The sequence below is a fragment of the Archocentrus centrarchus genome, chromosome 6 (assembly GCF_007364275.1).
Source record: "Archocentrus centrarchus isolate MPI-CPG fArcCen1 chromosome 6, fArcCen1, whole genome shotgun sequence".
In the NCBI taxonomy this organism is placed as follows: domain Eukaryota; kingdom Metazoa; phylum Chordata; class Actinopteri; order Cichliformes; family Cichlidae; genus Archocentrus; species Archocentrus centrarchus.
This window is the reverse complement of record NC_044351.1, coordinates 15,675,607-15,699,658: the sequence shown is the minus strand read 5'-3', so window position 1 is coordinate 15,699,658 and position 24,052 is coordinate 15,675,607. Positions and strand designations below refer to the sequence as shown.

General features: G+C 41.6%; 1 protein-coding gene across 6 annotated transcripts; it reads right to left on the bottom strand.

Moving 5' to 3' along the window:
• Window positions 1–722: 722 nt before the first annotated feature.
• Window positions 723–24,052, bottom strand: LOC115782000 (coiled-coil domain-containing protein 136-like). Of its 6 annotated transcripts, none has more exons than XM_030731968.1 (11): window positions 23,923–24,020; window positions 23,668–23,803; window positions 16,826–17,143; window positions 12,404–12,478; window positions 11,575–11,877; window positions 10,509–10,626; window positions 9,807–10,083; window positions 9,464–9,595; window positions 6,698–6,810; window positions 2,905–2,913; window positions 723–2,815 (listed from the first exon to the last, which is right to left on the bottom strand). In XM_030731968.1, exons 2-11 carry the CDS (start codon window positions 23,717–23,719, stop codon window positions 2,803–2,805), a joined length of 1,410 nt encoding a protein of 469 aa, XP_030587828.1. In that variant the 5' UTR covers window positions 23,720–23,803; window positions 23,923–24,020; the 3' UTR covers window positions 723–2,802. The 6 variants fall into 6 exon arrangements, 4 of the variants coding, with proteins under 4 accessions (XP_030587828.1, XP_030587829.1, XP_030587832.1 ...); XM_030731969.1 differs by having other exon boundaries at window positions 23,668–23,732; XR_004020108.1 differs by lacking the exon at window positions 23,923–24,020 and having other exon boundaries at window positions 6,698–6,761; window positions 23,668–23,916.

Below are 24,052 nucleotides of genomic sequence, written 5' to 3'. Positions count from 1 at the left end.
AACTCAAGCAAAAACCATAACAGAGCGAGATCTGTTGACCTGGGCACTGTTGAGCTGGCATTATGTCTCCCCAGATTGCCCATGGCTGCTATCACAGTCAGCGGTCCACCTTTTTTAATTAGCTTTTCCCAGTTAGTCTGTCAGGTGAATATATTAAATATTTAATAAGGGATTTGGGGTTGAATTTGCAGGACAGATAGGCCTGAGGCCAAAGGCCAGCTGATTAGATTTTGCTGGATCTGACACTTTATTTCTTTAGCCCTAACGCTGAGACAGAGTAAAACAGAAACCTGGTTCTAAATCCAAGGGAAAAATTTACAAACTTGGAAAAGAAATTTAACGTGAACCAAAAGTGAAAGACGTCTGTGCAGTGAAGGAATCTGTACCAGCACTCGTTTTCTATAGAGCTGCACATCTAGGCTACTTTTAGATAATTAGATGCACTCAGTAAACCATGAGCTGTGGCAGTTGAGTCATGAGTGTAACCTCTGTGCCATCTGTAAAGATGCCATGACTGTGAGCTTATGACACGCCTTTGCAAGGAAGGTTATTAATATCCATACAACCCATGTAATGTGACGCCACCAAAGAGACTGCTCTTACTCAGGTTGACTTATGTTTTCATGAATGGGATTCCATAAGACCTTTAAACCTTGTGACTGATGGCTGGTGAGACCACCATCCAGGAAAAAATAAAGCTCTCAGACATCATGTGGGTCAGGTATATTTATTTTCTCAAGTCATGTACAGTGCAAAATAGACCTCCGGGTAACAAAATAGCCACAACTATATTGAAAACAATTATGCTAACCAAATGTAAAGCAGTAAGCTGAGAAACACTGCAGTACAGAAGCTTTTGAAACTATGATAAAGGTAATATTCATGAAATAAACTCAGAGTGAATGATACATGTATCAAAACAGACAATATTCTATACTATTGCAAGTAATGGGAACTCCATTTCTATTGCAAATTGATCCAAAAGACAGTGACAACATTTGCAGTCCAATGGCACATTATTTTCTTAGTCTATGTTAGGCATTGCTCATGAAGGTCCTGTTTAATGACAAAGGCTTCAGAAAAAATATTTTAATACATTTCTGAAACATAACAGGCTTGAAAAACCAGGAGTCATATTGCACTTTCTGGCACCTAGGGTCAACTGCAATCTAAATGCATGCAACGGCTACACCACCTTTAGACAAAGAAGAACCGGAAATGGTAAGCAATGCAATCAACTCTCCTGAATAATGTCACCATAAATAACAAACATTTAGATGGCATATATTTTGGCTATCAAATATACGATGCTCTTTCAAAATAGAATCAACTTTCTACAAAGCTAGTACAAATGGATTTAAGAAATATCTCTCCCATAGTACTATATGTAACATCTATTTACATGAAATACAAAGAATAAACAGAATCCACATAAACAACATAAATTATATATTGTGCTTCTATGTTTTTTAGCATGCTGTTTTCAGTTCTAAAAGATTTTCACAAAAAATAACATATCACTAATGTAAACAGAGTCCTGCCATAGATACATAAGTTTTTCCTAACTGATGCTTAGACTAACTCTTTCTGACACCTTCATATTTACATATTTTGGACCCATAACTGTGTCTATAATGCCTTCGGAAATAGCTGTGCTTGTTCATTTCACTGCATCAGTGTTGTAATCTGTCAATATCTGGATATCAACTGGTAGTTATCAGAGCTGCAGTTGTTCGTTTGTTTTCTCATAAAGCATGTAGTCAGCAACGCCGAAGGTCGATATTCTCACATTGCGTACCTTAAACAATCTGCAGTTGCCTTAAAAATTGCTAACAAAGCACTCTGAAGCCAGTTTAACCCTTTAACGAGGGAAAAAGAAGGTTAATTCCTTCACAATAAAGTTAGCATTAGCTTGAAGTATCAGAAATCATAACAACAGAACTCCATCTTCGCAGGATTTGCTCCTAACGTAACAAGACTACAGGGAATCATACTGTAAAGATAATAATGCAGCTGTGGCTGGGATATTTCAAAGTGAGGTGGCTCTGCACTAACCTTCTGGTGTGTTGGTTTATTGATAAATTAAGAGTAAGGTGATGAGTTGCTGACTCCAACCACCCTTCTTGTGCTTGCATGCCATGGAGTTTTATAATGAAACCATTTAAATATCTCATTTAAGGGCAAAATGACACCAGTAGATGTGTTGGAGTGTGAATTCATGAAGACTTTTGTGACCTCTAATCCAGCTTTATGTCTGTATTGCATTTAGTAGTTTGGGAGGGCAGCAACACATCGTTAACAGTTCTTTCTGCTATGTACATTTTGGGGGTTTCAGCGCATTCATCCAGATCAAATGCTTGTCTTTATGATCAGAGACACCTATTAACGACAGTTAAATAGCAAATAAATAAATAATGGTTAAATAAACAAAACCCCTTTGGTACATACTGTTAAAAACATAATTTGTCACATTGTTAAAGGAGAAAAAAATAATATTCACTGACACAAAGAAGGAATGACACAGCACAAGCATACATTTAGAGGACGGATCAGTCCTCGTGTGCACTCTCTGCAGGTCAGCTCATTGTCATTGTTGTTTTCAGCCTCAAGTGAGGCTGAGCGCATCATTCTCAGTCTGTGTGTGCGTGTAGTACCGTCTCATTAGAGATCAAAATTTTCCCGCAGGTTTTCTACTACAAACTTGTCACTTCTATCACATTTAGATCATTCCAGTTGACTCTATATAGACGTGGCAGGAGAGACGAGGGCTGGTCTGAAGCAGACGTCCATCCCGTGTAGTTGTTATCCATCCAATCTAAATCGGACGAGAGCTCTCAATAAGCTAGTCATCGCTAGTAGCACTGCTGTGGCTGCAGAGATAGTCACAATGGAACTCCAACCTACCTCACTCCCCTGAAGGAACATGAAAAAAGCAGTGTCAGGAGTCAGCAGATGCTATCCATCTCCTATAGATGAACCAAGCTAGATGTCTTATAGATTACTTCCACATTTTGGGAAATGTGCATATTTCCTTTCTCTCAGAGATTGAGATAAGAAAATTATTACTGCTTTAATGTCTGTGCAAACAAGTCAGGCGGTGTTTAGTTGGAGAAACACCAAGCCTGTTTTTATCCAATGGTCACAAATACACTGTACTTCTACTCACACCTCCAAAGCTCACTATACCACACTCCAAAAATAAATCCATTAAAATAACTTTAATGTAGTTTTTCTTTTTAATTCTAGCCTTTATGCTAATCTAAGCTAAATATCTTTTGGCTGTAGCTTCACATTGAACACAAATAAACAAGAATAGTAACAATCTTCTAATTTTAAATCTTAGAAAGAAAGTAGTAAATCATATTTCAAAAAAAAAAAAAAAAGGTGAGCTATCTCTGTAAATTATTCATTCAGTGGCGTTCAAAGAATTTTTATTTTTCAGTTTTGCCAAACTGCCCACCCGTCCCATGTTCACCTTCCATAAATGGTATGCAGACTGTGGTAGTTAATATTATCTACTGTGCAGTGTGTTTGTTCACTGGAGATTTTCAAAGCCATATTTGGTCTTTCTTCAGTTTAGACACTCTCATAACAGCTAAACACAAAGATTTGTGACAAATGAAGGATTAGTTCATCAAAATAACAGAAAAACATATTTGCCTCTAGTGTTGCTTAGAGATGCAGACACACTACATGGACAAAAGTACTGGGCCACCTACAGAAGCTGCTTGGCCATCGAAACCCATGCCATGAAGCTCCTGGTGGACAGTTTTTGTGTTGATGTTAATGCCAGAGGAGGTTTGGAACTCAGCAATGACTTTTATGCACTATGTGCCACAGCACTCATCGTCCCTGCTCTGTAACATTATGTACTTACAGTCTTTTTTTTCTTTTCTTTTGGTTGCTCCATTTAGGGTTCACCACAGCAGACCATCTGCCTCCATCTCACCCTGTCACTAGCATCCTCTTCTGTCATGCCAACCCTCTGCATGTCCTCCTTCACTTCATCCATGAACCTCCTCTGAGGTTTTCCTCTTTTCTTCCTGCATGGCAGCTACATCTTCAATATCTTTTGTCCAGTATATCCACTATTGCTCCTCTGCACATGTCCAAACCATTTCAGCCTTTCCTCTTTGTCTCCAAACTGCTCAACCTGAGCTGTCCCTCTGATGCACTCATTTCTAATCCCGTCCACTCTGGTCACTCCCAATGAAAATCTTAGCATCTTGAGCTCTGCCACCTCCAGCTCGGCCTCCTGTCTTTTTGTCAGTGCCACTGTCTCTACTCTTTGCATGTTTCCACTTGTCTCTCTCATTCACACACACGTAATCTGTCTTGCTTCGCCTGACTTTCATTCCTCTTGTCTCCAGAGCATACCTCCACCACTCCAAACTCACTTCCACTTGCTCCCTATTCTCACTACAGAGCACAGTGTCATCAGCACACATCATAGTCCATGGAGACTCCTGCCTCACCTCATCTGTCAGCCTGTCCATCAGCACTGCAAACAAGAAGGAGCTCAGAACCAATCCCTGATAATCCCACCCCCATGTTGAACCCATCTCTCACTCTTACTGCATACCTCACCACTGTCTCTCTGTCCTTATACATGTCGCATACTTCTCTGCCACTTCTGACTTCCTCATGCAGTACCACAGTTCCTCTCATGGCACCCTGTCATATGCTTTCTCTAGACCCACAAAGACCCAGTGCAACTCCTCATGACCTTCTTAATAATTCTCCTTCTTCTATACCTCAACAAAGCAAACACCACATCTTTAGTGCTCTTTTTTGGCATGAAGTCACACTGCTGCTCACTGATTGATACCTCTCTTCTTTACCTACCTTCAACAAGTCTTTTCCATATCTTCATGGTATGGCTCATCAGCTTTATCCCTCTGTAGTTACAATAGCTCTGGACCAAATGCCTTTCTACTCTTCATCTTCTTCATAGCTGCCCTCACTTCCTCCTTTCTAATCCTCTGCACTTCCTGATTCACCAACCTCACTCCATCCATCCTCTGTCTCATTTTCTTTACTCATTAGCTCTTCAAAGTACTTCTTCCATCTTCTCGGCACATTCTCTTCACTTGTTAGCACATTTCCATCTCTATCCATCACCACCATAACCTGCTGCACATCCTTTCCAATCCTTGCCTCTGCCTTCACTGACTTTCTCTTCTTGATTTTCCAAACCTTGCAGACTACCATCTGATCCTGCATAAGTGCATCTCCCCTGACACCACCTCACAGTCTCCTATCTCTTTCAGATTGCACTTTCTGCATAAGATGTAGTCCACCTGTGTGTACCTTCCTTAACTTTTATATGTTACCCTATGTTCCTTCTTCTTCTTACAGTATGTGTTCACCACAGCCATTTCCATTCTTTTCGCACCATCTGTAATTCTGCAATTCTCTCAACACCATACCTACCCAGCATGTCCTCATCACCCCTGTTCCCTTTACCTACATGTCCATTAAAGTCTGCTTCAATCATCAGTCTCTCCTGTGGAAACACTCTCTACCACTTCATCCAACTTACTCCCGAATTCCTCGTTCTCTTCTGACATTCAACTTGTGGGGCATACACACTGAAAACATTTAGCATCACCCCTTTGATTTCCAGCTTCAATCCTGTCTGACACTCTCTTCACCTCCACAACATTATTCACACACTCTTCCTTCAAGATTAACACTACTTCATTTGTCTTCCTATCTATACCATGGTGGAATAACTTGAATCCACCTCCAGTGCTCCCGATCTTGCTTTGCTTTCACCTGGCTTCCTGCACACACAATATATCTACCTTCCTTTGCTCCATGATATCAGCAAACTCTTTCCCTTAACCAGTCATAGTTCCTACATTTAGAGTCCCTACTCTCACCTCCACTCTCCCACCTTTCCTTCTCTCTCACTGCCTCCTAACACGCCTTCCCCATCTCCTCTTCCTTTGTCTAAGGCCTGTTTTTGAGCGCGGTACTTAGAGTCCCACGCTCAAATTCAGTAAGCTCTTTAGAGCGACCCATTCTTTCACAAATGGTTGTAAAGGCAGACTGCATGGTTAGGTACTTGTTTTTATACAGCTGTGGCAATAGGACTGAAAACACCTGAATTCAAAGATTAAGAGGTGTGGCCCAATACGTTTGTCCATATAGTATAGCTCAACCACAGCACAGTGGTTTTGGTTCTCGCAGCAGTGAAAAAAAATACATTTAAATTGGATTAAAAACTACACGTCTTCCCAAAAGGCGCAGAAGACATGCTCACATTCTTCGATTTCCATCAGCTGTTTCTTTGATGCCTCAAAAGAACTGAGGGATTTGCCAGCTGTGTAGTTTATTAGGCAAGTACCATTGAGAGCTATTAAAGGCATCTGATGAAATTTCTTAAGTGAACTGTTCCACTAAACACAACAATTTGCTTAAGAAATGTTTTCAATGTAAACTGCTGATGGCTTTTTTTCAAGTATTTGTCATTTCTAGAGTGATCAGATATAAAAGTCCTCTCAGCTAAAGAATTTAAATCTGAAAACTGAGCAATTAATAAAGAGAATTGCAATATTTATATTGCTAGATGCAACTTTAGGGAAATGTTTTATGTTTGTGTTTTTTTTATTTTGGGTGAACTAATCCATAATATATATTCAAGAACCACAAGTAGCATTACGCTTCAGACAGATATAAGCTCCTCCCATACCTTGCTCTCTGGGACGCCAGCTCCGACAACCAGCACCAGACCACAGCCACAATTACAATCATTCCTATGAAGGGGATGGAGAGAACAGGGTGCTCAGACGGATGGATGAATCTCTGAGGAGGGAACAAAAACAAACACAAGGACCATGGCAATGAAGGGGATGAATGAATGATGGATTAAGGTAGCCAAATAATAAAACAGACAAATAAGGAGGCGTGACAATGGCACAAATGGACCACCACTACACAAATCACTCAATTAAAAGTGTGAAATGGTCTATGGCTGTGATATACGGGGGAAGGACTGTGATGGAGTGATTTAATATTTCCTATTAAACAAGCAATGCATAACTTTATGGTGACATAAACATCAACTCAGTGCAAGTATGCGTGAGCAGTCCCGTGTGGCATTTATTGGCTGCATGTGATGTCATGCTGGCAAAAAAAAAGGCACACAGCATGGATGTTGTGACTAGCATATGATGGTATATTAGTCTCTCTATCCTCATTTTTTTTTAAAGTTAATTTGTTTGTATGTTGTAAGAAATTTGTTGTCATACAGGCTGAGAGGTCATGGACATTCAGAGAACAAGGACAGCGTCAGAGACAGGCACGGGTAGACAGTTTGACACAATGTAGAGACATCTCATCGTGGCTGTTGCAGACAAAACACAGAGGTCTAGTTCTGTTCTTACTGGATGATTTCAGCTATCCCAAAATGAATCATATTCTGAGGGTTGCTTTCAATTTTTGAATGCATTTCTATCCACTCTTTTTAAAACTTGACAATACTCAACTTTCAGAGTAGTGTCTGTCTTTGCATGGTAATGCAGGTGAAAGCATAGACTGTTCTACCATCAGTGCATGCAAGTTCCACAGGAGCTTTGCAATGGAAATCGCAAACTATGCTTTTGTTCAGTGGCACCTGAAAGGCAAACTGTCAGCAGAAATACCTAGAGGTCATGAAAAATACATTAAATCAAGTATGATTGCTTCTTGAGTCAAGAAGTTTGGGCTCATAGTTCAATGTACAAATCATGCTGGATGCTTTGGAGTAGTTATTGTGGAAGAATAGTATAGCTTTAAATGGATATATTATTAATTGTGTTAAATGTCATTTCATTTCTAGATTTTCATACATAACCTTATTAAAGGGAATAAGAATCAGTCGTCATCAAATAAAAATCCTAAACAATCAAAAAATATATAATTTTTGCAAATGCTCTTGAGTTACTTTTACTCTATTGAAAAAGCTCTAAAGTCTGATGACTATTAGCTTCAATACAGTATGCATTAGTTCACTGATGCCTTAATGCTTTTTAGAGATTTTGTGTTTTTGTCAAACAACAGTATTTAAGCACTGCTCTAACAGAGCTGATAGGACACAGACACAGTGGGGGGAAAGTTCCCCAGCCCGAAGCACACAGTAAATACTGATATGGGCTGACAGGCCAGGTCAGCTCATATCAACACATGTATTGCTGCAGTATGGGACACATAAAAAAGTGGGCTCAACAGACACAGGATACAGTGAGGTGCGATATGAGGTTTGTTATGTGTTAGTAGATAGTGTGGCTGCAAATAAAAACAATGTAATATTTCTTTCATTGTGTAGCAGGAAAATTGTTTTCAGAATAAATTCATATATTTTTTAAACAAAATATGGAAATAAGTTGAGAATGCAGCGATAAATTTCTACTCAAAGGTTCTAAATACAGTATATTGCCAAAAGTATTCACACACCCATCCCAATCACTGAATTCAGGTGTTCCAATTACTTCCACGACCGCACAGTCAACTGTTAGGGGTAATGTAACAAAGTGGAAGCAACTCAGCCACAAAGTGGTAGGCCACGTAAAATCAGAGAGCGGTGTCAGTGGATACTGTGGTGCATACAGTAGTGCACAGAGGTCATCAAGTTTCTGCAGAGTCAGTCGCTACCGACCTCCAAACTTCATGGGGCCTTCAGATTAGCTCAAGAACAGTGCACAGAGAGCTTCATGGAATGGGTTTCCATGGCCAAGCATCTGCATCCAAACCTTACATCACCAAGCACAATGCAAAGCGGTGGATGCAGTGGTGTAAAGTGCACTGCCACTGGACTCCAGGGCAGTGGAGATGTGTTCTCTGGAGCTTCTCTGTCTGGCAGTCTGATGGACGAGTTTGAGTTTTGGTTTTTTTTGGACAATTTCATGCTTCCAACTTTGTGGGAACAGTTTGGGGATGGCCCCTTCCTGTTCCAACATGACTGCACACCAGTGCACAAAGCAAGGACCATAAAGACATGGATGAGCCAGCTTGGTGTTGAAGAATTTGACTAGCAGGAGTCCTGACCTCAACCAGATAGAATACCTTTGGGATTAAGTTCATATGCATGTAAAGGCAGATAGCAAATACTTTTGGCAGTATAGTGTATATCGGATCCTCAAATCCAGGCCTCGAGAGCCGGTGTCCTGCAGGTTTTAGATGTGTCTCTGCTTCAACACACCTGAGTCAAATACAGAAGTCATTAGCAGGACTCTGGAGAACTTGACTGCATACTGAGGAGACAATTCAGCCATTTGACTCAGGTGTGTTGAATCAGGGACACATCTAAAACCTGCAGGACACCGGCTCTCGAGGCCTGGATTTGAGGATCCCTGGTGTATATGATCAATAATGACAGACACCTGTACAGCATTTCATTCAGTTTCCCTACTGATACCAACTCTACACCTTTATAACATCCACGTTTGTCCCATGATGGACTTAATCGCTGGTTCCTCACCTGCGTACCCCCTGACAGCTTTTCCAGCTCTGCCTTGCAGCGCTGTAGCTCCTCCTCCAGCTCTGCCCTCTCCCTCTGACTGCTGTCATACAGTACCTGCAACTCCTGCAGCTCCATCTTCAGACCATCACACTGGAGGACAAAGAGGCCAAATGCAGTTTTGAAAACCAGGTTTTAGTGTATTTGATTGAAAAAAATACACATGCGCACACACACACACACACACACACACACACACACACACACACACACACACACACACACACACACACACCTTTCTAATGTGATCTAAATCTGTGCTTGTGTCTAGTCATGATATCAACAGGAAATCGGGGCACTATACCTCTCTCTGAACTTGTGAGGCTTTCTCCTCAGCCTGTTTCAGCTGATCTCTCAGAGAGAAGATCTCACCGATTCCTCCGCTCCAGCTCGTGGGTGTCATCGGCTTCCCATCAAATGAGATATTCTTCTGGATGGAAGCATCCACCAAACGACAGTTCTCAGACTGGGCCATGGTCATGTAGCTCTCTGTCATGACCTCATCTGAGCCAGTTTCCATCACCTTTCCCTCTGTGCCCTCCCCTGCGTCTTCCTCTTTCAGTGACAGGTAGACACTAGAGCTGTGAAAGCCCAAAAAAGCAGCTCGAAATTAACTGTTAATTTTCCTTAATGAAGAACCAACATGGTTGCTACCATTTTTTGTTTCTTATTGTCAAATAGGGCATGTTTTAGTCCATACACAATCTCTGATATCAAAGGAAGACACTGATTTGTCACTCAATTGCCATTCAGTGACAGATAAAATTTTCACTTGCTGTTTGAGTCAGAAAATATTGGTAAATGTCCATCACATAGAATAATCTTACAATTTCAAAAGAATTGTGAATTCTTAATTGCTTATGCGTAATCCCTCATATTATGCCATATCAACTTCACTAGAGTGCTCAACAGGTGGTCAGTACTGCGATGAGGGTTAGTGTACCAGAGGGTATCCCCTCCAGCTGATCCAGCACAGCTGATGAGTGAGCAGTCATTGACCTCTCACCATGTCCTCTGTCTTTGCAGCAGCTGCAGCCTCTCGGAGAGCCTTCTGTTGTCCTCCTTCAGGGTCTGACACTCCTCCCTCAGCATTCGGCACTCTTCCTTTAGCAGGTCTACGTCACCTGTCGCACCAAGAAGGGCACAGATGAGGATATTTAAAAAGGATGCGGATCAGTTACCGTCACCTTTAAATATACTACTTAACATCATTGTAGTGCGTATAAATCAGAAAAAAAGGTCCACATTTCTGAAATTATACTCATTTGCTTTTCTTGTCAAGATTACACGAGAAACTTTAGACCACTCTTCTATCTGCCTGTAGTACATGAAGCGACAGCCAGCAGCTGGTTAGTTTAGCCTGGAATAATGACTGGCAACAGGATGACACGTATATGCCAGCTCTGTCTCAGTGGTATCAAATTCCGGCTGCCAGTTCCTTTAAGGCTTACAAATGTTTTTTATATGCAAAAACTGAAGCATAAAAAAACGATTCCCACGAATAATGTTTGTGCATTTTGGGTGATGTTCCCCTGCTTCAGTCCCACCCAAGGCTCAGCTGCAGAGTCCAGCAGTGCGTCCCTCCCTGTCATGACTTCATGTCTCTGGTATCCTAAATATACACACAGATCTACACACATGCAAACGCACACGCACGTCACGCCCTTTACAACTCTCAGCAATCACATTTGCAATTTATAATACTTATTGAACCCTGCCAGTGACAGATGTTCTTGACTGCAGTACACTAAGATGCTGTGAGGGAATGGGACCATCCATAACCTCGTGGTTTTTGTTTTTTTGTTTTTAATATCACCCACAAAGACTGATCACAGGCTACATCTTTCCCACAGTGTAAGCAGAGAGTCTTTGTGGGTTTTAATGTGTGCGCTGATAGATTTTCTCAGACAGTTTGAAGATGAGTTGCACAACTGAGTTATTTTGTTTTTGCATTTGAAAAGCATGTAACATAACACATGTGAGAAGCTCTCTCTGACATCTATCTGTAACTTATGTTCATTTTTTTGCTTTTCTTACTCCACTGATCTCCCTCCTTTCTCCTCATCCCTCACCCGCTCTCCTCTCTGCCTCCCTGCGCTGGCTCTTCATGTTGATTTCAGCCCTGAGCGTGGTTATCTCCAGCTCATACTCCTGGGTTTCTTCACTGAGGCGCTGCAGCTCAGCCCGCCGGCGACACAGCTCTTCCTGCAGCGAGGCGATGTCATTCTCCCTCTCTGCCGCGGCCTCCTCCGCCGCCTGCTGGAGCAGGAGCACCTCCTCCTGAGCTGCACGCAGCTCCTCCTGGGCCTCGGCCAGCTCGCTGTCCTTCTCCTCCTCCAGGCTGTACATCTCCTCCTGCACAGAGCGCAACTGGGCTGTGGCAAGCGGAGGAGGAGGAGGAGAAGAACGTTAGGTTTTCTTTATGGCAGATGTGTGGGTGAGACTGCAGTGTCAGTATGGGTGTATATGTATGATCTCACCTGAGGCTTTGCAGCAGTGGGCCTGCATGTGTTTGTGTGTGTGGGTGGTGTGTACGTGCATGTGTCTGTGTGTGTCTGTGGAGGTACTGTTTGAAAGAAGAGCTGATGTAACTGATGGTAACCGGCATGCTTTTCATTCAGGGTCAGGTCAGGATTATTAGTTTAGTGATTTCAGGAAAGGAGAAGTCTCTCCACGTCTCAACTTTAAAACTACTTTTTCTGATTTTCTTTGTCTGCCTTTAAAAACAAAAACATTACATAAGCGGTGGCATGAAACTGAAGCCCAGCTAACAAATTAGCAGCTTACAGATCAAAATCTGCAGTGACCTCAAGTACTGACAAACATAAAACTTTAGATTTTTGACACTGGAGGATAAAAATACTGTTATTTCTGAGGGTTTCAGACATATTGTGTTGATACCTTGTAGATTCTGGATCTGTCGTGTGAAGGCCTCAGCCTGATGGGCACTTGCCAGACGCTCATCCTCCAGTAGACCTGGAGAGGAGAGACGGGGAGTTGGGAGTGGGTAGCAAGATAAGAGGGGAAAAAAAAGTGAAGCAGGCTAACAGAAAAAAAAAGATGACAACTTGATAAGCTGTTCAACCTTGAGGCATGACTGGATGACACAAGCGGCTTTGTATGTCTGCCTCTGTTAAATGCATTGAATAGTACGTGAGTAGACCATCAATATTTGCAGGATTTTTTTTTTCCTGCTAGTTAAGTTCCTAATTATCCATTTCATTAAAAGATTCTCTTCTTAACTTGAGAGATAGCAGTAGAAAATAACGTTCAGTATTCTGGCTGCCATTTTCACAGCTTCTGGTTTGGTGCTATTTTTGAGTTTCTATTTATTTTTGGTCCCTTATCAGTATGTGTCATGCCAAATGTGTTCTGCCACATACTTCAGCCAGATTCACTGATGGCTTTAAAACAACAACAGGGGCTAGAAGAATACAAAGAACATGTTTTTAAATTAAATCACCCATCCATCCATTTCTTATCCTATTCAGGGTTGCAGGGGTGCTGGAGCCTATCGTAGCCGGGATAGGCTGGACATGTTGCCAGTCTGTTGCAGACTACGTGAATAGTTGTCTCACAGATATACAGACAACTATTTGCGCTCAGATTCACACCTATTGCCAAGTTAGAATGACCAATTAACCCTAACAGATATGTCTTTAGGAAGCTGGAGCACCTGGAGTAAATTAAATCAAAGTAAATTATAAATAATGCAGTGCTAAGTAAACACTAAAAGGAAAGTGAGAATACTTGTAAAACGGTGTTGGCAACAGTTACTTATTTAAAAAAACCAAATATTCACAAAATATTACCATTTATTTTTAAATAATGGTAGTAAATAAATAATAAATGTTTGGTGCGACCATCCTTTGCCTTTCAATTAGTACAAGTTCTTCTACATACACTTGGAAACAAGTGGGTTGCTCCATGTGTTTTAGAAATGATGCCACATTTCTTAATTGCTTGTGTCTCTTCATGCAGTCCCAGAGTGACTCCATGTTGTTGAGATCAGGGTCTCTGGGGTGGGCTTTACCATCTGTTGCAGGACTCTTTGGTCTTCTTGTGGCTTGTGTACTTAATGGCAGGAAAGTTAACATGAGGCAGATCATGGTGTTGTGTCCTGCATAAGAATCTAAGCACATAAAGTGCCCATTATGCCCACTGACTTAAGGCTTCTGCTCGGAAGAGGTCTATCTGTCTATCTAGGCCTATCTGCAGCACCCGTCTGGGTGCCTGATCACCAACACCTGCGGTCTGTAATATGAAGCAAGATAAACAGACCCAGGGTATGTTTTCCTTATCTGGCTCACTCTAACATTAGGGTTCCTGCTGTGCAGTCACGCAAAGGTGGTTATCAACTTGATAAGTCAACCCAGGGTTTTCCAATCTAGTTATAAAAGTATTCACATAAAAAAAAAAAAGGTGGCATTGGCAGGATCTGACCAGTCACAAACACGGACAGGTCTACTGGAAGCAGAGTGGAATATTTTACAAAATAAGAGCAAACTATAAAATTAGAAAACTCATCATGCACGCCAAATGCACAGTTGCTGCAATCAAAGCAGAGGTGTATGAGTGTGTGTGATAGGAAAAGTGCTGTATTGTGTATGTGTAGTGGCCAGCAAGACTGGAAAAGCACAGGACAGGCTAAATAAAATCTATTTAAAGCCAGGGGGAAAGTTGGAAAAAATATGCACACTAGATCAGTGTTAAGGCACGGGAAGATCCGGCTAAAAATACAACTGAATTAAATATAAGTGGCCTATTCTTTTCTGTGTAAGCCAGTTTTAACCTTACTGTTTAAGCTGCAACCCCGTGTTGTTAAATGGTGTGAGAGTAAATATAAAAACATAATTCAAACTGGTAAGTAGGCTTACTTTCAAATTATATATAAAGTCAACAAGTACAAGGTTGAAGATAATGTAATAATGTGTTATTACTCAGCTATAAAACAATGAAATGACTTGAATACTGTTTGCCAGCAGGGACAGACATGAGGAATAAAGTAGCACCTGAGGATCTTGATTTTTTATTTATGACAGATTAAGACTTTAGAAGTAATCTTTAAATAAAATTCAGTAAAAGTTTTCATGACAATATACCTTATTAAGAAATGAACCACCTTTGTTGAAGTTATTTTACTAACCCTCAATCCTGTTATCACTGGAGCTGGATAAGTGTTATCTGTCATTTGAGAGGGGTTTTCAGTTTGTTTTGGCATTGTCTCGTTTTGTGTTTTTTTTATTAACCTGCCCATGTTTGATGTTTGATTCAATTTAACTTAAAACTAAGGAAGCTTTGTACTTTTTTTTCCTGTTTTGTGGTTAACCAGGGAGCTTATCATTGTGACTTTTTGTTTGGTTAAATAGACTGAGTTTTTATTTTCTAGACAGTTTGGAGTTTTGTTTCTTATTGAGGGCCCTGACATTTATTTGCCTCAAAGGATACCGTACAGAAAAGGCTGAGGTAAGCCATCTTTCAGGTTGAAGCAAGAAGCAAGCCAGTCATTGGCTATAGCTAAAAAGAGACCAGCTGAGTGACCACCTAAAGACTAACCATAAGAGATACACCAAGGTCTGATCAGTCTGCACTGGGTCTGTCTCAGCTGAGAGTGACTTGTGAAAAATGACAGATAACCACTAACTACACAATAAACCCTCCAAAACAGGCCATTGCCCCAGGTCAGCAAACTCACCAGTGGCTTCCTAGAACGTGCTTAACTAAGATCATGAACATGGTCTGTTTTATTATTAAAATGTCTAAATTATACTTATAACTCACTAGTAGACTTTTGGCAGTATTATTTATGACTTTCACTTTATAAATTACATTTTTTTAACGCCATATGACTGCTCTATTCATCCAGCTACATCCTACTGGTGTGGGGTTAGAAACCTGAAACCCAAACTACAGCATCTGCATGCATCAGCTGCCAACAGCCTGAACAACTGACTCTTCCCGAGGGTCTTGACCAATAGTGTTTTCTGGTTGTGGTCTAGGACACTCAGTCTAGAAGCTTCCCGCAGTGTGCACACAGTTGTCTGAGGAATGACTCTCCCCGCTGCCAGACAAACTGCTGAGCTCACCAACGCCATGTCTCTAAGAATGGCACACCATTAAATGCACGCATTCATAAACACGCACACACGTGCACACATGCTCACACACACACACACACACACACACACTGAGCTCGGTGTAACCTCATACCCAAGGCCTTACTCACTGCTAGTGTCTCTGAACATTATGCTCATCATTTCTAAGGTATGAGGTGATGCTTTTTTTTAATGACTGTGAGCAGCAGACCGTGTCAGTAACCACAAATAAACTGTTACACTTCTACATATCCAACAAAATTTCATGAACAAGGATGCCTCAGGTGGAAAGTTAAGCTGTTAAGAGAAGAGAGGGTTTATTCTGTTGATGTATACAGAAATGGAATAAAAACCGCTGAGATGCAAAGCACAAATATTTATGTAACTGAATTTATAATCATGACATCTTACAACACAAATGAGGTTTTTTGGGGTGTTTTCATAGACAGGGAAGGCGCCAAATGCTAGAAAGGCCAAAAACGTTACTAGTTAACTTTTTAAATCAATTTTGTGATCGTATCCTCGTATTTCATTAGGTCTTTACTCTATTTATTTTCACTCACTGCATATACTGAAGATATGTGGGAAATGTAATAAACAGAAGCCCAGGGTTATTGCTTTTGTAAAAGCAATTTGCAAGCAGTGCTGGCGCGCAATTTGCAGATTGGACAAATGATGGTTAATTGCAAACTGCAGATGAATTTATGAGAAAAGCTCGTGGTATAGCATTGGTATTTCAGTGGTAAACTGCACCAAAATTAAAGGGAGGGAAAAATGATCTCATGCTGAGAATTTGTTGAAAGGCCCTGCTCAAAATTGCATACCAATTTGTGTTCAAATGTGGCATGCTTTCAGTTTAGCTTTTGTTACAAATTCCAGTTGTTGCTAATTGTTCTTCATCAGCTATATAATTTTTTTTACTTCCAGTTTAACTCAGAATGATCATTTTCTGTTTAATTTGCATTTTTAGCCCCACCACAGTCACTGACCTTATTATTATATATTATTGTTGTTCTGATATTAGTCATGATAAACAAAAATTTCAGAATAAGGACTATTATGGATGTGTGGATGGATGATGAGGGCCATTTGCATTCATTTTCATAGGGGCTGTTTTTGATGTGAATGTTAGTAACATTAAATGAATAATTAAAAGTTATTAAATAATGAATGCACACTATAGGGATACAGTCTCAGAGGTATTGATATACAAGGTCGGAGTTCTCACCTTGCAACTCGTGGAAGCTCTCCTGATGTTTGTTGGAGGTCTCTCTGGCCTCTTCCAGCTCCAGCAGCAGCTGCAGCACCTGCGCCCTGAGCTCCTCCAACTCCTGCTCCTCGGTCAGCGGCTCTTGCTCCTTCTTCCTCTTCTCCTCCCCTTCGCCTTCCTCCTCTTTCAGTTTCTTTTCTTCCCCCTCTTCCTCCTGAGATCTCTCCTGGTCCATCTCCTCCTTCTCGTTGTTCTCCTCCAGGACTCCCCGCTCCTTGGCTGTTATCTCGTTGTCCATAGTCGGGCTGCTCTCAGCTTTCAGATCGCAGGGGTCATCTGGTGGAGAGATGGCACAAATATAAGAAGGAAATGGATGGAGAGGGTGGCGTACAGCGAGATTTACAGGTGACAAACCCATCTGTCATCATCTAAGAATTCAGTCATGCTTGGCTGCAGAACAAATTGTCTTTTCTCCCTGAATCAACAGCACCATCTTGTGATTAAAGTGGCACCAATTTCTTTGCACATCAGATTCTATTCATCTCATTTAAACATAACTATTTAAACATGGAATATAACTGAAAATCCTCTTTTGTGATTAACTCTAGGATACGATCTTTTTCCTCTAGTGAATCCACCGACTAAAGGAAGAAAATCACGCATGCCTTAAAATGTCGAGTGTGTTAAGTTTTTTTTGTATTAAATAGATGTTAATTTAACACCATTCATATGCAACATGCCTTTTTAATTGAATTTTAAGGCTTTGTGTGTTCTGGCACAATCTGCACTGCAGATTTAAATGTTTGACCAGTAGGTGGAGCGAGTTAGCTAACACAATGCGGAAAGAGGGAAAGGGGGGAGCTGGGCCGCTGTGCTGAAGCAATCACTATGACTCACCACTCAGCAATGCACCTCCAAGTCCATAACAACACAGTTACCGCTCATAGTAAGAGAGATGTGACACACACACACACACACACACAACTCTTTTATATGATACAGTGTCATATTGCTTTTCCTTCTGCCTCTTTGAAGATTTTGTTCATTAATAAGCCCGGGTCACATCAGAAGCTGTTGTTGGTACTGGACTTTAAAACCAAATGAGATATTATATATGACGTAGACCAATATAAGGCAACTGGATTTTGCATTATAACTCTTTGTCTTGCTGAGAACAGTTTACAAGGGAAGGCATCCCTGGCAGCTTTGCTTGCATTACACACACACTGACCTAATATCCTTTCACTCTTATTTCTCAACAGCATGCCCTCCTGGGTCAAGTCCATCTCAGAAATAAATCAATATGTAGTACTGCACATTCATGTATGAGTGGTCTCCAAGTGCCCAAAAATTGCTGTTTGTACTCAGAAAGCAATGTGAGAATCGGAGAGGGGAATGGTGTTTGCTGAGGGATGGAGAGACGTGATGAGAAAAAGGCTGCAGCAGGGGACAGAGCAAAGCATTAACTAAAGATCTACCTAATTAAAAGTGATGCTCACAGGTGTAATCTCGGCTCTGGGGATGCTTTCATTTCTTGTGATAATTATTTCTCTGCTTTGTTTTTTTTTTTTCTTCCCCTTCCTAGATGTAACTATGTCCATCACAGCATATTTTATCATATATCTATGACAGCCTAATTCCTTCCTGTCTCTTAATGATGTTAAATTAAACAATGCAGCCCCTGAGAGGTATGTGAGAGGTTTCATGAGCACAGGGCTATTCTGTCATTAAACTTTGATGCTGGTGTAATGAGTTAGTCATAAAGAAGAGAGCCGTAGCGGGGACTTAGCCAGAGCTGCTTGTATAGCCAGCGGCAGCTAAAGGCCATCAAGCAACAAAAGACTTCCCACTGAATATCGCTCACATCCAAATCTTTTACAGGATGTTGAGCTCAGGGTGAATAACTCTGAAAGCTTTGGTTCAAGTGACTTCTGCTGTATTTTAGTTAGTTAGGATTTGGAAATGCACCATCCACGCTGCTAAGACTCACAAACTACACATGATCGGCACTCCTTTACTCTTATTAGGCATTCATAATTTTTTTTTTTCTTTTGGAGGGGGGGTCCTTTAATACTAGACAGATGAATTAAACTTTGCAAAATTGTGTGCCAATTAAACTCCCTTTCACACAACCCTTTCCATTGTTCCTGCTAAGACTTCTGTTTATCATTTCACTCCTTAAAGAGGCTTAATCGCCTCACCTTGTGAGTGAATGTCAAGCACATTGTGCAGTCATATCAGCTGCAGTGACACCTGTGCTCACTCCACTGCATACTTGGAACTGTGCTTGATTTCAGTCACGCTGGGATTGCATTAGACATGGACGCCGCATGCATACGAGAGCAGGGACAGACAGCGGAGTCATCTCAGGAGCAGCGTTACTGCTCCAGGGAAAGGACAGCTTTATCTATGCACAACACATTCTTTCATAATCACACTGCAGCACCGCACGTTGAGTACGTTGGTATAGACATTGTGCCACCTTAGAAAAGAGGCAACAGGCAAAGCAAGTAGTCTTTGTCAGCATCTCAGAATAGCTGCCTGAGATTTAATTCAAATATTTAATGTGTTGACACAAGCCCTTTGTTTTGCCTCTGATGTGGTGTTCTGTGATGAAGTGAGGAGCGTAATGAAAATTGCACTTTGCAGAATTGAAGAGCAGAGAGGATTTTAAGAGAGGCATGCAGGGAGAGGGACGTTCACAGAGAAGAACTTGTATCCATCACACAGACTGCGTGATGGATACAAGTTCACAGTGAAGAACTTGTTTCCATCAAGCAGTCTGTGTGATTTTGCATTTAGAGCTAAGTATGCCATGAAATCTGAAACCTTGCAGACTAATTAAGTAGATAGGAATTTACAGAAAATAAGAACATGTATGCAATTTTGCCTTTACACACTTTTACAGTCTGTGTCTTTCATGATTATACTGTTTTATACAATCAGGTTGTAATATGATGGGAAATGTAGTGCAAATTGTCAAGAGAACTTCTCTATGAATCTAATCTCTCCCTAATGGTCCTAGTTAAATTAACTGACTGCTAGTTATGTAGTTTTACTGGAGTACAGGCAACAGCTGGAGTCCAATCACAGCCACTAAAAGAAATGACAATTTACTGAAAACTGGAGCTGGAGGAAGCTGTCTGCAGGTATTGTGTCATGGATGTGTTGTGACTGAGCAAACAGGTGTGTCTCGTGGTGTTAGTGGTTTATTTGTGCATGTGCCCTGTGTCTTTTTATTTGTATATGCATATACATGGCTAGTGACCACTGCCCAATGGTTTTACATGTATGTAAATGAATAGAATATGAGCGTGCATCCATGTGTAGTTATATCCCCCACCTCTAGTGAGCCTATATACATGACATAATGTATTTATGATCACGTATGTCTGTAAAGTGTGTGTGTGTGTGTGTGTGTGTGTGTGTTTGTGTGTGTGTGTGTGTGTGTGTGCGTGTGCGTGTGTGTGTGTGTGTCACGAATCTGTGTGTAGGAGGCCATGCATAATGCACAACACCCCCTCCTACCCCAGCTTTGAAATCAGACCCAGCTCTGATGTAGCTTTTTTTTCCCTGCACTGGCACACTTCCTCAGCAAAGCATAATACAGAGAAGGGAGGAGGAGCTAAAATAACAAGGAGCCACTGTATGAGCAAAAGAGAAATGGAGGGGGAAACAATAAAAGCGATAGAAAGAAGGAGGAAGAATAAGATATTACCCGAGGACTCTCGTGATGCTCATTAGGCTAACTGCAATCAAGTGCGACCCCACGCTAAGTTCATCTCCATGGTGGCCTCGGTCAGCACAACAACAACCCAGAGCTTCAACATATAGAGAATCACCATGGTAATAAAGCTGTATTTTTGTCCACTGGTTTGCGTTCCATAGAAACCTTTCTGCCTGCTCCTTGCTTTTTCCACAGAGAGGAGTCTGTGTGATCGTATCAGGTGCGCCGTCATGAAGCCCACACAGTGAGGTCACCATCAGCTTCAGTTGAGCAGCAAGCAACAGAGGTGCAGGTCTCCTGAGTTTAAATTGAGTTTCCCCCTCTCTTTCTTTGTACTTAAAGGCTGAAAAGTCTGGGGGAGAACAAGGAGCAACAGCAGCAGGAGACAAAAAAGAAAGTTGAACTGACTTTAATCAGCCGTTCTGTTGTTTAAATAGAAAATACTTGTTTGCACTTTCAAAGGGAAATAAGAAAAAGTGGGTCAATGGAATAGAAAAACATTGCAGAGTGTGCTATAATTTGGCCTCATTAGATGAGCTTGCACAAAATCTGTGTCAGTGTGTACACACTGTAGGTGATTTATTCAGGGAATGTGCTTTTGTGTGTGCGTAAGCTTGCTGCATGGCTATTCCATTAAGGGATATGAACAGCGCCAGAGAAGAAAGCATGAAAACAAGGGATGCAGTAATAACCCATTTCATTACAAATCGACACCCCCACCCCCACCCGAAAGCAGTCTCTACGGAAGGTTTTCCATCACTTAAATCGCAGAGAAAAGACGGGATACCTCAGCTCACCATGTAGCTTCCAGATTCAAAAAGGATAAACCCAGAGGGTGAGGAAGGGCGCACTAATGATAGGCTGACAATGCCAAGCATTTCTGCGAGGGAAAAGAAAAGTTAAAGCCATGAAAAAAAAAGCTGTAGGAAGGAGCTGCATGAGTTCATGAACCTTCTCTATTCACTTGAAAGTTTTAAGAATTTTTCCATTATACAGCCAAGATAGAATAAAAACATACGGCACACTCTTTTTTGCCAGAGACCTGCAGAGTGCCTTAAAAGCTCTTTTTTTTTTTTCTTTTTTTTTAAATGAAGCACTTAAGTCTGATGGAAAAGGATGGGGGAGTGGGATGGAGCAGGGAGACATGTGACACTAAAAAAATAGGGATGAGGGAGGCCTGAGAGCAGAAAAGCAAGATTTGTTTTCATTTGTTGTTTTTCTCAAAGGTCTGCGCAGCTCCCACATCTACAAAGTTTGTCTAAGGCAGCAACTTTGCCGTTTATTAGTTCCAGAGAGCTGAGAGAAATCCTGTTTGTGTACCTTTGGGGAGTCTCACTGCTGATACGAATTTTTGCAGCATGAGGGCACAACACCGGAACACTGGAGACAAGTTGAGGGAATGGAGGAACGAACAGGAGAGAAATGCTGTGTGGGCTGATGCGCTGGCAGGTGCAAAGGTTTGTGTGTCTGTGCATGCATGTATGTGTGGATGCATGTGTGTGTGTGTGTGTTGGAGGGTGTGTGGGCGCTGAAGAGAGCAAAGGATTCCATCTGAAAGAGGGGGAAGAGATACTGAGTGGGAAAGCAGAGAGAAGGATGGAGAGAGAAACGTTCAGCAGCTCGTGCAAGTGGGAGGAACAATATGGTGGCCAATGGCGGCATCATACATAGACACCTTGTAAATGTCAAATGTGCCTCTGATGATCTTTGTTGATGATGTTTGTATTGGAGCATCTGTATACCCTGTTGGTACATGTGGTAGTGCGGTGTGGAATTAATCCTCAGAAAAATTGTAAAAACTGGAAAAATTCTGCTGATTTTACCCAGATTCGTGTCTAGTTAGGGCTAACCTCATCCAGGGCAGAACTAATCCGTTTAGATCCCCAAATGTGTGCATTTCAAAATGATATCAGTCAGTACAAGTGATCGCTCAATCGCTTTTTATGCTCCAGAAGTCAGGATTAACACCGAATCTCCAGCTTTAAAAGTGCGCCTCAGGTTGTGATGAAAGGGGGAAAAAAAAGTCCCTGGAGTTAAGATAACAGGAAGAAGCTTGTTAGGCAAGGAAGAATTTCTCCTGAGACAGCACCCGTGTTATGATGGTCAGCAATAAATCTAATAAACAAAATTGCTCACAGCACAAGTGGTTTAATAAGTCTACAGTTAACTTTGAGAGAGTATTAAAAGAAATAATCCACCCAATTCTTGCTACTTTAAGTTCACTTTTAGGACATTAACAGAGGAAAAGGAAACCTGATTCTGGCAACCTTGCATCTGGTCAAAGAGCTGCTGACCTGCGTGTGTCCGAGCCCCTCCACACCAGTAAACATCCTCCTAGCAGTGTCCAACACAGGGCTGCTCTGTCTGCACACCCATTCAAAACGTGCAGAAAACACACACTTCCTCATTGTGAATCATGGAAAGAGAGAAAAAAAAAATACCACACATTCTTCCCTGAATAGTTAAGCAGTACTAATTCTGCATGAGGCAAAAAATAAAATAAAGATGCGTTGTTCAGTGTCATGCAGCAACTTTCTGTGGCACAAAGTCACCAATCAAACCTAAGCAAAGTTGAAACCAGTCACTATGCCCAAAGTAAGCAGACAATTTGTGAGCTACAATTATCCAGACATATGGATAGAAAAAAAAAATAATAATTCAACCTTGAACTGAAACAATATCCAGCACTGTATGACTCCAAATTCCATCAGTTCTCCATCGGGATAACATATGCAACAAATTTAGCAGTGCTAAAAACTAGGCCTACATTATTTCCTGCCTTCAGATGTCAGCAGTTCCTTACCTGGCAGCGTGTAGCCTCTGTCAAACGTCCACAGATGCCGTATGTTACAGTGATGTCAGTCAGTCAGTCTGCCAGCTCGACTACAGCTCTTTAGAAACACGCTTCCACAATAAACACCTCTTATCACCAGATCAGCCTCCTCCCGTTCCGTCAGCTTTACATCACTCACTTCTGGAGAGCATGATCTTTCTTTAAAAGAGATAAACATCAACCCTCTACCTCTGATCGCGGTCTACGTAATCTATAGTGCGGGGCTAAAAATAAAGCCACATAACATCCAACTACACGGAGTCGCACATAAACACACACTGACAACACAGCTGCACAGACCTGTAGAGTCCAAAGCCTCCTCTATGAGTGGAGGTAAACGCAGTCCATCCATAGCCCCCCTGTAGCTGCAGCGAAGAGGGAGAGACAGAGAAAGAGTGGGCGAGAGAGGGTCAGAGGGTCCGCACGCCCACCTCAGCTGCACGGAGAGAGGGAGACAAACACACGGAAAGTACTGATCGCGGTGTCAAGTACTCGCACACACGCGCGCAGGCTTCAAATCGCAGACTCACACACGCACACACAAACAGCCTGTACCTCGGGAGAGTTTGGGAAGATCCGGGGAGCTGAAGGCTGGGCTTTGGAGCGTGGGAGAGATGCCGAGAGGGAAGAAGAGGGGAGGAGCAGAGTGCAGGGAGAGATGCTGTTTTCCAGATGGCAAGCTCCG